This window comes from Canis lupus, chromosome 19, assembly GCF_048164855.1.
Source record: "Canis lupus baileyi chromosome 19, mCanLup2.hap1, whole genome shotgun sequence".
In the NCBI taxonomy this organism is placed as follows: Eukaryota; Metazoa; Chordata; class Mammalia; order Carnivora; family Canidae; genus Canis; species Canis lupus.
The window spans coordinates 6,897,342-6,912,629 of record NC_132856.1 but is presented as its reverse complement, the minus strand read 5'-3'; the positions used below and the strand labels follow the sequence as shown (position 1 = coordinate 6,912,629).

Genomic DNA, 15,288 nt, shown 5'->3' with positions numbered 1-15,288 from the left:
ATTCATCCAAAAGCAGGAAAATGATATAGTAAGCTCTGAAGTGATAGTAACCTTAATAGAGAACTAAGATGACTAACCTCGAACTTTCTCTTCATAAGCTTCAAAGTTTGCATCTACCTTCTATTTCCCTTTTATTAAACTTACTCTTTCTCAAAATGGCAAAAAAAATCTCATTTATTGTTACTATTTTACAAAATGAGGAGTATTTAAATAGCATTGACTAGTACTGTTTCACTATTTAGCTACCACTGTAATTGTGAAATAGTGTATAATATTTTACCTTGATTTTAGAGGAATGGAATTTTGGGGCCAGTCTGGGAATCTACAAACCATTTCTAACACTGAAATTCAAAAGGACTTTTCCTTTTTTTTTTTTTTTTAATTTTTTATTTATTTATTTATTTATGATAGTCACACACACAGAGAGAGAGAGAGGCAGAGACATAGGCAGAGGGAGAAGCAGGCTCCATGCACCGGGAGCCTGATGTGGGATTTGATCCCGGGTCTCCAGGATCGCGCCCTGGGCCAAAGGCAGGCGCCAAACCACTGCGCCACCCAGGGATCCCTCAAAAGGACTTTTCCCATAGAAATAAACAACTGACTGTTGCTTTATAAGCTGGTAGATGCTTACACTATATAACAAAAACTTCTCAGCTGAGCTCCCTGATACCTTAGCTGTTTTTTCCTATTTTATTCCATCTTGAACATAACTATAAAAAAATACATTTTCAACATGCAAACCACTTTTCAAAACTTCCATAAGGAGGGCTCCCTATTTCCAATCATATCATGAAAATTACTAGTTTCACACTCATTAATGCTAAGCTAAAGCCCTCTCCCTTAAACAGAAATTTTAAAAATCAGTTATACATAATCATGTGCTCTTCCAAACTTCTCCCATTACTTCCTCTAAATGTTTCACTAGTCCTTTTTTTTTTTTAAAGATGTTGTTTATTTATTCATGAGAGACACACAGAGAGAGACACAGGCAGAGTAAGAAGCAGGCTCCATGCAAGGAGCCCGACGTGGGACTCAATCCCAGGTCTCTAGGATCACAGCCTGGGCTGCAGGCGGTGCTAAACCGCTGCGCCACCAGGGCTGCCCTTCACTAGTCCTTATACTAGTTAGTCCTAAGGTTCTAGGTAGGAAATAAAGATAACTAATATATGGTCCTAGCCCTCCAGGGACTCAATTGTGGTTTTGTTCTGTTTTTTTTGTTTTGTTTTGTTTTTGGTTTTGGTTTTTTTGTTTTTGTTTTTTTTTCCTCCAATAAGGAGAAAACTTTAATTAAAAACTTTAAAGCAAAAAAAAAAAAAAAAAAAAAAAAAACTTTAAAGCACACCTCAGGGCACCTGGGTGGCTCAGTCAGTTAAGCATCCAACTCTTGATTTCAACACAGGTCATGATCTCAGGGTCTTCAGATTAAACCCCATGCTGGCTCCACTCTGGGCATGGAGCCTGCTTCGGGTTCTCTCTCTCCCTCTCCTCCTCACCTTCTGTGTTCATGTGTGCTCTCTCTGTCATAAATGAACATACATAGCTACTTTGAAACTTGAAATTTGCAGGTATTGTGTTGTCTTAAGATGGTGAAGATCTATATTTACTGTGCCTCACCCTCCTAAGACATCCTCCAAGTACACACACTCTATAAAGCCCCTGTCAATAACATGACCCCATACTTGGCTTACCCTCCTCTGACCTTCTACCACCCTTAACTCAGTAACATCTGATTTTATACTTTTCTCTCTATTGAAGCTTTCAACCACAAGGATGGGTTATAAGTATGCTGTAAATACTAATCACCTCAGACCTCCAGGTAGCCAAGCAGAGCCTAGAGAGACTGGATCAATTACCCTGGCTATGAACATGTCATCACTTTTACCCTGCTGTGCTAAACAGATATTTCATTTTTCTATGTGTGCCATGGAAAAGACTGGGAAGTAGAAATTTAATTTGTGGCATTTTCAAATTAGAAGTGACAATAAATATTATTTAGTAAACTCATATGAAAAATGAGGAAGATGAAACCTATGAAATTTAATTTGTTTAAAGTCACATTTGATATTTAATAACAGAAACAAGTCATTCTCAGAATTTAAAACTGCAGGCCCCTGATTTCTGGGCTTGATTATACTACATCACACAGCTTCTTAAGTTATCACTTAGGTAAATCTTGCCACCCCCAAAGACTGTAAGGTCTTTGAGAATAAGGCTGTAATACAATTTATATGTAGCTCTCATATCTCTCAAAGTGCTAATCTCCAACTCAGGGCTACTTAAGGATAATTACTGGTGGAATAAAAAGTCTTTAGTATAAATAAATGTCCCATTTAATGAAAAAAACAACTACAATCTCCATATTTAGAAATTTGTCTGAATAATATAAATATTTATGTATATTCATGTATGTACATAAATAGAATGTAAGAAAGTGAACAAATCCACTTTGGGAGAAAAGGTACCTGAAACTATACCTTAGAAATAGTAAACTGACATGACTATTCTAAAAGCTACATATAGGGCACCTGGGTGGCTCAGTTGGTTGGGCTGCTGCCTTTGGCTCAGGTTATGATCCTAGGGTCTCTGCTCAGCTGGAAGCCTGCTTTTTCTTCTGCCTGCCACTCCCCCTGCCTATGCTCCCTTGCTCAGTCAAATAAATAAAATCTTTAAAAATAAAAAAATAGGAAAACAAAAACAAAAAAATAAATAAATAAAAATAAAAATAAAAATAAAAAAATAGGGATCCCTGGGTGGCTCAGCAGTTTGGCACCTGCCTTTGGCCCAGGGTGTGATCCTGGAGTTCTGGGATCGAGTCCCACATCGGGCTCTCTGCATAGAGCCTGCTTCTCCCTCTGCCTATATCTCTGCCTCTCTCCCTCTGTGTCTCTCATGAATAAATAAATAAAATCTTTTAAAAAATAATAAAAATAAAAATAAATAAATAAATAAAGCTACATATAAGTATCCAAGTTTGTTAAAAACAAGGTAACTGGCTCAAAATGGAGTCACTTACATACTAAGCCCCATGTTTACCAAGAATCTAATTATAGTTTCGCCTCTCCCAGAAAGATACTCTTAAACCAACAAATTACCTGATCAGTATTAGGTAATCTGCCTCATTACCCCTGAGATGCACTGTGGGGACAGTAACATAATATCAATCTGTTTTTTGGTTTGTTTGTTTTGCTTTGCCTAGTACAACTTTCCTGTTTCTGGCCCTTTCTGTCTATAAAAATCTTTCCCTTTGTACAGCTCTTCAGAGCTCCTTAATTTGCTATAACGGATGCTGTCCCATTTATGAATTGTTGAATAAAGCCAGTAAGATCTTTACATTTTACTCAGCTGAATTTTTAACAATGTGAAAAGCATTAACATTTAAACCATACAATATAAATTTAATACACATAAATCAAATTCTTACTAGTAACTGTTCCAAGTATTTTTCCTCACCTATCTGGCATTTATAGACAAGGTTATGACTTAAGGCCTTGGTGTGCACTATCATCCTCTCCTGTTAATAATGCCAAGAAAAACCAATTTCAGTAAAATTTCTTTATAGTAGAGGCTTTTGGAACCTTTCCTTTTGCTCTTCCCTCTGCCTCGCCTACTCTTTCCCCAGTTATTTCTTGGTTTCTTCCCATCCTTCAGATCTTTGCCCACATATCAAGGCAAATGACCAATGTACTTAAAATTTCCTGTCTTAGAATTCATCTCCTTTCACAACTGTCATATTGTATAAGGATTTCTCACACTATACAAAATACAGCATTCATATGAAAATTTCTGTAAGGTGAAATGGCATAAAGCAAAGAAATAATCACCACTAACTTATATGAAAAAAATTTTTTGATCATCCCCAGACTCAAAAAGTGACCTCTCTTAGGCTTTTCTGATACTCTAGGACACATCTTGGTAACTGATGCACAAAATAAATTGAGATAAACCACAGATGCTCACAGACAGAATTCAAAGCTATGACAGCTTGAACTGTAGTTACCAGGAAAAGAGCTTGTGAGTAGTACTTTTACTGCTAAGGCTGTACCCTCTGTAACTGCTCGCTACAAAACAAACACTGAATGCCATTGTCACTTTTCACCGTTTTTTGTAAAAGCAAAAGTCCTCTTCAGATTTTTTTTCAGATAGCCAAAACAAACACTAACATAGGTATTTCATAAAAGCAAAAGCTTAATGTGAATTTCTGAAAAGTAGGAGATAACTAATTTTTTTTTGTTTGTTTTTTTTAGGAGATAACTATTTTATTTACTATTTTACTTACCTTTTTTGTTTTGTTTTATTCACTCATTTATTCACAGTGTCTTTAAAAAAAAAAGATTTCATTTATTTATTTATGAGAGACAGGGAAAGAGAGGCAGATACATAGGCAGAGGGAGAAGCAGGCTCCCTGTGGGGAGCCCAATGTGAGACTCGATCCCAGGACCCTGGGATCACAACCTGAGCCAAGGGCAGATGCTCAACCACTGAGCTGACCAGGGACCCCAGCTTATTCTCAGCACCTAAAACAGGAACGGACAAAGTATGGGCCATAGCCCAGATACTGTCTACCACAGCCAAATCCAGGTATGCATTTACATATTATGGGTGGCTGCTTTCATGCTACAATGCAGGGCTGAATAGTTGTGAGAGAGAGACCAGATGGTCAAAAATACTTACTATCACTACTTACAGAAAGTTTGTAGAGCACTGATCAAAAAACAATGTTAGGTCAAATACTCAAACATTTACTGAGCAAATGCATGAAAAACAAACAGTAGAAAAATATATTTCTGATCCCACAGTGTTTTAATAATAGATATAAAAGAAGAGCACATAAACTAACACATCACCATGGTAGCTTTTGGTGCACTCACCTAGGTTTGCACTTTCATCTGTACAACTTTTCATAGATTCAAAGAACAATGTTGGCAAGAGCACTAAAATTCAGAGTTAAGTAACAGGCTTGTTTAAAATCACTCAGCTAATATATACAATGGAATATTACTCAACTATTAGAAATGACAAATACCCACCATTTGCTTCAATGTGGGTAGAACTAGAGGGTATTATGCTGAGTGAAGTAAGTCAATTGGAGAAGGACAAACATTATATGGTCTCATTCATTCGGGGAATATAAAAAATAGTGAGGGGGATTATAAGGGAAAGGAGAGAAAATGAGTGGGAAATATCAGAGAGGGTGACAAAACATGGGAGACTCCTAACTCTGGGAAACGAACAAGGGGTAGTGGAACGGGAGGTAGGTCGGGGGATGGGTGACTGGGTGGCAGGCACTGAGGGGGGCACTTGATGGGATGAGCACTGGGTGTTATGCTATATCTTGGCAAATGGAACTCCAATTTAAAAATATAAATAAATAAATAAATAAACCTAATTCCGCCCCCTCCCCCCTAAATAAGATAAAATAAAATCACTCAGCTAGTATATGACAAATTCAGGACAGAAGCTTTTTCCTTTTTAAACTGTTTTCCATTATAATCAAGCAAACTTTAATGTGATAATTATTTTCCACTCTTCAATTTGAGGATGAAGTATAAAATCTGACTGAATAATCTTACAAGTAATCTGAGGGTTTCAAAGTTTGACTCACCATGAAACAATGATTATATGTAAAACCTGATGGAACCAAACTAAAGATCTATTTTGAATCTGAAGGCTACCTTTCTCCCCTAATTCTGTTCATTTCTTCCCTTGATGTTATCACTTTATTTTTAAACATTAATAGTATCCTAATATGGAGGCACATTTATATAATACATTGAAATTTCAAAGCATTTACTTAAATAATCTAAATTTATACCATAAAATGTATACTTGACTTCAGGACCACTATGAATCTTCCCACTGTTCAAAACACGGCCTATCTCTAGCATACAGTCATTAAAACACACATTCAATAGCCATCTTAAGTTATTATTCTTTCATTGGGTCTTCTTCTATTGTAGTAACTTAATAGTTTTTCTAAGATGTTTTATGTTCTTGCATAAGATTTACATCAAGGCTCATTATTCCTTTCTTCACAGAGAACTCCTCTCTTGCTAATCAACTCTCCTTTCCTTCTAGGGAAATCCTATTCCAGACCTTCAAACTGATCATTGTTATTCTCTTGCTTTGACTTCACTGTTCTATTTAAGGGTGCTAAGACCCTGGTTTCAGCCATCATCATTTCTCGCCTAAATTCTACAACAGACTCCTAACCATTCTCCTTTCACCCTAGACTCCCTGCAGTCTACTCACATGGCAGCCAGAGTGATTCTTTAAAAAAGAAGTCGGATAGGGGCGCCTGGGTGGCTCAGGTGGTTAAGTGTCTGCCTTCGGTTCAGGTCATGATCTCAGGGTCTAAACTACTGTTCTCTTTCACTTGGACTGCTATAATAGCCTGCTGGCTCATCTATCTACGTTCTATCTAAACCTACTCCAACCTACTCTCCATGCTATAAACGTAATGATAGTCTGTAATCACAAAGTTGACATTGCACTCCACTCCCCCAAGCCTTGCTTAAAAATTTTTGATGTTACCATCATTCTTAGGTGAAGAAAAACTGCTTAACATTGTCTGCAGAGGGATCCCTGGGTGGCGCAGTGGTTTAGCGCCTGCCTTTGGCCCAGGGCGCGATCCTGGAGACCCGGGATCGAATCCCACGTCGGGTTCCCGGTGCATGGAGCCTGCTTCTCCCTCTGCCTATGTCTCTGCCTCTCTCTCTCTCTGTGTGTGACTATCATAAATAAATAAAGATAAAAAAAAATTGTCTGCAGACCTCTATATGAACTGCACCTATCTCTCCAGTCTTAACCAGTATGCACCTGAATGCATGCACACTTGCCAAGTATATACACCTGCCATTCTATCCTTCGTACTCAGCAAACCTCCCCCTTCTTAGGACCTTTGTACTTGCAGCTCGACTACCTCATTCAGATAAACCTGTTTATCCTTTCAATCTCTTTCACTTCCTCAGCAAAGTCATACCCTGACTTCCTTAACTAGGTCAAATGTCCTTATGATATCAGCTCCAGTAGCATTTGCCACAGTTGAAAATTTTATGTTTTACGTGTCCCCATCTGATTATAAACTCCATGAGAGCAAGAATCACATCACATCATATCACATAATATCTGCAGTGCCTAGCATGTATCAGGTAATATATATTTGCTGAATGAATGACTAAAAGCATAAGCCGTAATATGGAAATACGAAAACTTTACAGGAAGAATAAAAAGTGCGGGAAACAAGTGCTAAGTTCTGTATGAGGCAGTAATGACATAAGGTAAAGAAGTCCACACGGGCTAAATTGCGGAAAGCCTTGCATGACTTTTTAACGAACTTTCTTTACTCCTCACATAATAGTGGACCCAGTGAAGGGTTTTTTAGCAGTGGAAATGGCATCATTTGCTTTGTGCTTTAGATAGCTCTCACAAGCTACATGCAGTGTGGACAAAGGATCTGAAAGGGCAAGGAGATGGATGGAGGCCCAAACTAGGGCACAAATTTGGGGACTGTGTGATTGAGGGGTGAAAGAGATCAGAATAACTCTTTAAGGTTGCCAACATGGGTGACTAGTGGCTTCAGAAAGTCATATCTAGTAACCATCAAACTCATGGGCTGACTGCACTAAAATCATGTGGGGCCTTGATTAAAAGTTTTCTTCTAACTTAGAAATCCTGGGAGTGGCACATAAAAATTGTATTTATAACTAGTGTCCTAAATGATATCTTCTGTAGTCACACAAATTTGGAAACAACAAAGAAAACATACTAGAAGATTGAAAAGTTATGAGAGATAATGATTAATTTAAATTTGGAAATGACGTGTTTGAATTACCTATGCAGATAACCAAGAGGCAGTGAGAGAACTAATTCTGAACATCACAGGACTGGTCCAGTTGGAGACCAATATTTGTTGGAGGCTGAAAGTATGACAGCATTTAAGTTCACAGAAGTGAAAAGAGTGGTATGGCTATGGTTAAAACTCCAAAGGACACAACACTTAAGATACAGGGAAGAGAGGGGATCCCTGGGTGGCTCAGCAGTTTGGCGCCTGCCTTTGGCCCAGGGCGCGATCCTGGAGTCCCAGGATCGAGTCCCGCGTCGGGCTCCCAGCATGGGGCTTGCTTCTCCCTCTGCCTGTGTCTTGCCTTTCTACCATAAATAAATAAATAAATCTTAAAAAAAAAAAAAAAGATACAGAGAAGAGGATTTGTTCATTATTCAAAAAAATACCCTGAAATGCTATTTCTGCATGAGATATGTGTATACAAAATGTTGTCCTACTAGATGTTGGGAGGGATATCAAAGCTAGACATGGCACCTCTTACAAGGCCTGTGGACAGTTGTAGGCCTTCTCTCAACACATCAGCCAAAATGTCACAGGCCTTATCATTCAAGTCCATAATATACCCTCAAAGAGTGTACATTTACTAAGGAAACACTAAGTTGTTTTATTCCCCAGAGTTTTGTTGTTTTTTTTTAAGATTTTATTTATTTATTCATAGAGACACAGAGAGAGAGAGAGAGAGAGAGAGAGAGAGAGAGAGGCAGAGACACAAGCAGAGGGAGAAGCAGGCTCCATGCAGGGAACCCGACGTGGGACTTGATCCTGGGTCTCCAGGATCACACCTCAGGCTGCAGGTGGCGCTAAACCGCTGCACCACAGGGGCTGCCCCCCCAGAGTCTTTAACTTAGAGGAGATCCTTACTCCCCATTACCCATACTAACATCCTAAGCCCTTCCTTCAAAGCTTTCCCAGATTCCATCGGACATAATTAATTACTCTTTCCCTAAACACATGTTTTTATATTGCTTGTGGCATATAACACATTTTACCTTGTATTATATTGTGGAAGCAGTAGAGTGTTACAGAAAGAAAACTAGCCTACAGAAATCAAAAGCTAAATTCCTTACTTACAAGTTGTGTGACCCCTGAAATCACTTATGCTTCCTAGTTTGTGAATTAATAAGGACCTTCATTACCATTTCATAGAATTACTAAGAAGACCAAGTGAGATCATTTATGTTAAAGCGCTTTATTAAAATTCATAAATTATTGGGACACCTGGATGGCTCAGTTAAGTGTCTGCCTTCTGCTCAGGTCATGATCCCAGGGTCCTAGGATCAAGCTGGGCAGTGCTGAGCAGGGAGCCCGCTTCTCCCTCTGCATCTCCCCCCTGGAGGAGTGTTTTTTTCTTCTCTCTCTCTCTCTCTCACATACACACACACACATAAATAAATAAAATCTTTTTTAAAAAATTCATAAATTACTTTCTCTTCTATCTGTACATATTCTCTTTCCTGCAAGTTCTAAAAATCGTAAGAGATTGGGAACAAGTGCTATGTACCTATTGTCCACCACAGCATTTATATTAGAATATCTTGCATATAACAGACACTCAGAAGTTTAGTAAAATATGTTGAATAGATGATGTGAGACAAAAACGAGACAAGTGTATATTCTGATTCCAAAAAGGACCCGAGGCAGCCGACATGCATGTTTCTTTGACCACTCTATTAACTATCTGGCCAATAAATTCTATTTTCCTTGCTCATTCCCCTTTCTGAAATAACCCTTTCTTCTACCCTCACATACTCACATATCTAAATCCTTTTTCTCCTATAAGACCCAAATCAAAGCACCCAGCTCCCCCTCCTACTCTAAGCTTTCTATTCACTTCAAACCAAAAGTATCTTCCATCTTCTCAACTTGTCTGTACACTTATCATTCAGATACTGATATGTTCAACATATCATGACTGCTCCAACCAGGTCCCATTTCCACCATGAAGTCAAGCCATGCTTTGTACATATAGGCACAAATATATACTTGTCAAATCTGATTTTAAAAAAGAAATTTTGGGACACCTAGGTGGCTTAGCAGTTGAGGATCTACCTTTGGCTCAGGGCCTGATCCCGGAGTCCTGGTATCGAGTCCCACAACAGGTTCCCTGCATGGAGGCTGCTTCTCCTCCCTCTGCCTGTGTCTCTGCCTTTCTTTGTGCCTTTCTTTGTGTCTCTCATGAATAAATACATAAAATCTTTAAAAAATAAAAATAAAATAAAAAAGAAATCAAGCTTAAAGTCCAAAAACCTATTTTGAAAACTCACTTTATGTGGCAGATGGCTAAGGCAGAAGCGGGTAGCTTTTGAACACAATGGATACATTTGAAAATCAACTCAACATTTGTCTTAGGGTTAGGTTTATACACAGGTACGTGTACATGCAAGTCTATAAAAATGTTAGTAATAAGGGAGAAAAATATCAGTGTACTTAAACAAATATCAGTGTACTTAAACAATTAAAATATTTCATCCTCAGACATTGGAGTTAAAAAAAAGATACAAATATAGAGAAGCCAGTATTTAGAATTTGAAACAATCACTCTTTCAGACTAAGATACAACAAAGTAGAAGCTCTCCAGACTAATCTTCATTCTTAAGCTTTCCATTTTCTCTGAAAGATATTCAATGTTCATGGCTGGTACAGTTCCACATCAGTTTGTTAGTTATATTCATTATAATTAAATAGTTTAATTAAAACCAATCAGATATGTGCATTAAAAGGGCTGTTGCTTCCTTTTTTTTTTTTAAGCTTTTATTTATTCATGAGAGACAGAGAGAGACAGAGACATTGGCAGAGGGAGAAGCAGGCTCCCTGTGGGGAGCCCAATGCGGGACTCGATCCCAGGACCCTGGGATCACGACCTGAACCAAAGGCAGATGTTCAACCACTGAGCTACCCAAGGTGCCCAAAGGGCTGTTGTTTCTATGAAAACTAAGGTTCTTTAGAAAGTCTCAAAAGCATACTGCTTTTTCAGAAATGAATTTAAAGTGGGTAAGGCCTTTCAAGAGATTATTAAAATCTAAGAGTCTATCCCATGATGCTTCACAAATTATCACCAGGTTATCATTCCACTATATAAAAATTTTTAAACTAGAAATTATAATCCATGCAAAGAGCACAAGAAAGGTATAGATATCCATTCAGTAGACTTATATTTTTAAAATTTAAGGCCTTGGTTAAGTTAAAGTAATTAAAAATAGAACGACCAGAGGATGATCCAGTAATTGCACTAATGAGTATTTACCCAAAGAATACAAAAACACTAATTTGAAAACAAATATGCACCCCTATGTTTACTGCAGCATTATTTACAATAGCCAAGTTATGGAAGCAGCCCAAGTGACCACTGACAGATGAATAAAAAGATATGGTATATATAAAGAAGATATAATTATGGAGTATTAGTCATAAAAAAAGAATGAAATCTTGTCATATGCAACAACATGGACTGATCTAGAGTACAATGCTGAGCAAAATAAGAGAAAGGCAAATAATAAATCATTTGACTCATGTGGAATTTCAGAAACAAAACAAAGAGGAAAAAAAACCCAGACGCTTAACTATAGAGGACAAACAGGTGGTTACCAGAGGGGAAGTGGGTGGATATGGGTTAAACAAGTGAAGGGGATTAAGGGTACATTTACCCTAATATATAGAATATAGAATTGCACTAATATATTAGCACTAATATATAGAATTGCTGAATCACTATATTGTACACCTGAAAATGATATAACACTGTATGTTAACTACACTGGAATTAAAATAAAAAAACAAAATGAAATTTGTGGGGTTTTCTGTAAATACACGTATTAAACAATTTTTAAAAATGTTCTCCCTTGGCTCTCAATGAAATTTAAAAAAAAATTTTTTATTTCAGAGCTGAAGAGAGAAAATACAAGCTGGGGGTGGTGGAATGGAACAGGAACAAAAGAGGGAGAGGAATAAGCAGACTCCACACTGAGCAGGGAGCTGGACCCAGGGCTCAATCCCAGGACCCTGGAGTCACAACCTGAGCTTAAGGCAGACATTTAACATACTGAGCCACCCAGGCACCCCTCTATGAAGGTTTTTCAAAACAATATAAATGTATACATATGCTTTACTTACAATTTTTTTTTAAACACAGAAGTCTGTAATCCCAGAATCACTAGTAAAAAAATTTCTTAGGGATGCCAGGGTGGTCCAATGAGATAAGCATCTGACTCTTGGTTTTGGCTCAGCATGGAGTCTGCTTAAGACTCTCTCCAGCATGCATGCGCATGCTTGCTCTCTCTAAAATAAATAAATAAATCTTAAAAAAAAATGTCTTAGTGCTGTCTGGTACAGATTAATGTGAATTATATAGTTGCACTGTTAGTTTCTATTGTCAACATTTTTGTCCTTTAACAATGACCAAATATCTTTTTTATTACAAAGATAACTATTATGCACATAAATATATATTAATTTTTCTCATTTGTACCTTTAATTTTAATGATCTGAATCATTATTCTATCTGATTCTGTGGATATGGCAACCAGACAAGCTTAACTTCTTGAAGTGATTTACTGTCTATTACTTGTTTGCTTGTTTTTATGTCCCACTCAGATAGGAGAGGTTTAAAGGTACTAGATTCAATATTTGGATTTCCAGACTAAATAAATATCCAGTAAAATAAACTTACCTCTGCCAGAAGCAGACACAGAATGAAAGAGATGAACTAATCATCAAAACTTTATGGAATACATAAATGTAAAGCCAAAAGGCAGCACGATGGTAACTTACAGGGCAGTCTTGGCCAACAAATGTGTTCTGTTTGGCTTCCATAATATCTAAAATCAAGAGATTACTAAGCTAGCTTTCAAGTTTCTCTTGAAAAATAAGAAGGCCTGGCAAGACTAGGCTCATAGTCCTAAATCACAATAAGCAGCTACGAAGAGACTGCCCCTTTAGACAGGACCTGTACTCTTCAGTTTGTCCAAATCACATAACATGAGTTCACTCACTGTCACTACCTGCCTGGCTACACGTACCTAAGTTTTCAAACCCTAGCAGAACTATTTCTCCTATTTGCCTCAACTAACCTTAATTAAGACATGGAAATGAAAGTTATATGAAGAGAGTTTCCCCTATATTTGTTAAGCCTAGTTGTCCCATCCAACCTAAAAAACCTGTTTATTAAGAGTAAATTAGGGGCACCCGGGTGGCTCAGTAGGTTAAGTGTCTGCCTTTGGCTCAGGTCATGATCTCAAGGTCCTGATCTCAAGGTCCTGGGATTGAGCCCCACATCTGGCTCCCTACTCAGCAGGCAATCTGCTTCTCTCTCCCTCACCCTCTGCCCCTCCCCCTGCTCATGCTCTCTCTCAAATAAATAAAATCTTAAAAAAAAAAAAAAGTAAATAATAGGGGCACCTGGGTGGCTTAGTCAGTCAGTTGAGTGTCCAACTCTTGGTTTCAGCTCACATCCTGATCTCAGGGTCACAAGATCAAGCCCCACGTTGAGTGCAGAGTCTGCTTATCTCTCTCCCTTTCCATCTGCCCCCTCCCGCCATTCATGCACTCATTCTCTCTCTCAAAAAAGAAAACAAATCTTTAAAAAAAATAAAAAGAGGGATTCCTGGCTGGCTCAGTGGTTGAGTGTCTGCCTTCGGCTCAGGGCATGGTTCCAGGGTCCTGGGATCAAGTCCCACATCAGGCTCCTTGAGGGGAGCCTCCTTCTCCCTCTACCTATGTCTCTGCCTCTCTCACGAATAAATAAATAAAATCTTTAAAAATAAAGAGTAAATCATAATGTATATGCTCTACTACAGAATGCGAAATGTATATTAAATGCCAATGACATGGTACAGTATATGAAAATTATAATAAATTTAGTATATTCCATGCTAAGCACAGAAAAACCCAGATTCTAGAATTTTCTTGCCTTCATTAATGTAAGAAAGTCAAGGGACACCTGGGTGGCTCAGCAGTTGAGCGCCTCCCTTCAGCCCAGAGCATAATCCTGGAGTCTGGGGATTGAGTCCCACATTGGGCTCTCTGCATGGAGCCTGCTTCTCCCTCTTCCTGTGTTTCTGCCTCTTTTTCTGTGTCTCTCATGAATAAATAAATAAAATCTTTTAAAAAATCATTTTTAAAAAGTCAATTTGTGCGCAAAACCAAAATAAGAACAAAGCATCTCTGCTCCTCTGCCATAGAACTGAGCCTTTTTTTAACACATAAAAAACACATGAAGGTTTTAAAAAGGGTAAAATAAAATATAGCAATATGTTAGGAAGCAAATAGGAATATAAGCATCCACTCATTAGCTAGAATGAATATTATTCATCTCATTTAATGAAAAACAAAACAAAACAAAATAAAACTATTTTTTTTACCACAACTTTGAGGTACTTGCTGAAATACCTCTTTTCAGTTACCAAATAGAACTGTGGAGAGTTCTAGCTAAAAAGAACAGTAAGTTAGCAGAAAAAGGAAATCTAGCAGACCTACCCGCTCTGCAGTTGCCTCATCCCCTGGTAGACATGCAGCAGCAGCAGCACAAGCTATTTCCATCATAGCAGAGCTGGTTGGAGCATCAGTTGTGGATGAAGACCTGGGTCGGCCCGACTGCATAACAGTTGCCATCTCCTGGCCAGATTTCCTGTTGATTTGGGGACTTCCCTTTGGGGCCTCTGGTTTGCCCCGCCTACTATGTAAGCTCGTCCCTCTCTTCATCTTGGGTGGTACTCGGATCTGCTGCAGGACACGATTCAGAGCTGTGGGGTGGGTGGGGACACCATCAATCTCAGCACATGCGTTCTGGCTTTCCAGATCCATTTCAGGTTCTGGATCTGCCTGAATTTGTTGCACATCGTGTGGAGACACTGATGACCTCCTGCGCTGGTGCTGGAAGAGATGCTTCAAGCCTTGGCCAATCACATTAATGTTCTCCAAAGCATTGTGGGTCATTTTAGACAACTTTTGTTCTGATTCTGTCTGCTTTCTGGCCTCTGCATCTTGGGATTTGCCTCCAGGATCAGGGTCCTCATATAACTGTTCACTGCCCGAAGGCTCCATTAGTAGACTTAATACGCTTATTTGCAAACTCAAAAACTTTTAAACACACCAAGACTGTCAAATTAGGTAGGCATTTGCTTCAACAGTAACTACACATGCAGCTGTGAGACGGAGGCTTCATGCCTATCTAATGTTAAAAAAAAAAAAAAAAGGAAAGAAAAGAAAAGAAAAGAGCCTCTTATTATACATTCATGCAAAATCTCCAGTGTTAAAGAAAGCATGCCACGAGCCAAACAAATAGGCACTATCATTATGCAATCTTTAATCAGAAGATTAAAAGACAGTTTTCTAGATAGTGGGTAATGATTATTTTCTAGAATAGGAGAAAAAGCTCAGAAAACAAGTACACAGCAAATGAAGACAGCAACATTAAAAAAAATCCCTACAAATTTCATTATATGAAGAAT

The 15,288-nt window shown here is 38.2% G+C and overlaps 1 protein-coding gene across 5 annotated transcripts in view; it reads right to left on the bottom strand.

The window, feature by feature from the left end:
* The window catches only part of TMCC1 (transmembrane and coiled-coil domain family 1), a 241,381-nt gene that overhangs the window by 158,789 nt on the left and 67,304 nt on the right, over positions 1-15,288 (bottom strand). For 2 of the 5 annotated variants that reach the window (XM_072785042.1, XM_072785043.1), the window contains exon 3: positions 14,315-15,004. The exons of 1 other annotated variant lie outside the window; for it this stretch is intronic. In XM_072785042.1, coding sequence (XP_072641143.1) covers positions 14,315-14,881 — 567 coding nt within the window. In that variant the 5' untranslated portion in view covers positions 14,882-15,004. The remainder of the gene's footprint in view (positions 1-14,314; positions 15,005-15,288) is intronic. 2 more of the 5 variants (XM_072785044.1, XM_072785045.1) reach the window with 1 other exon arrangement.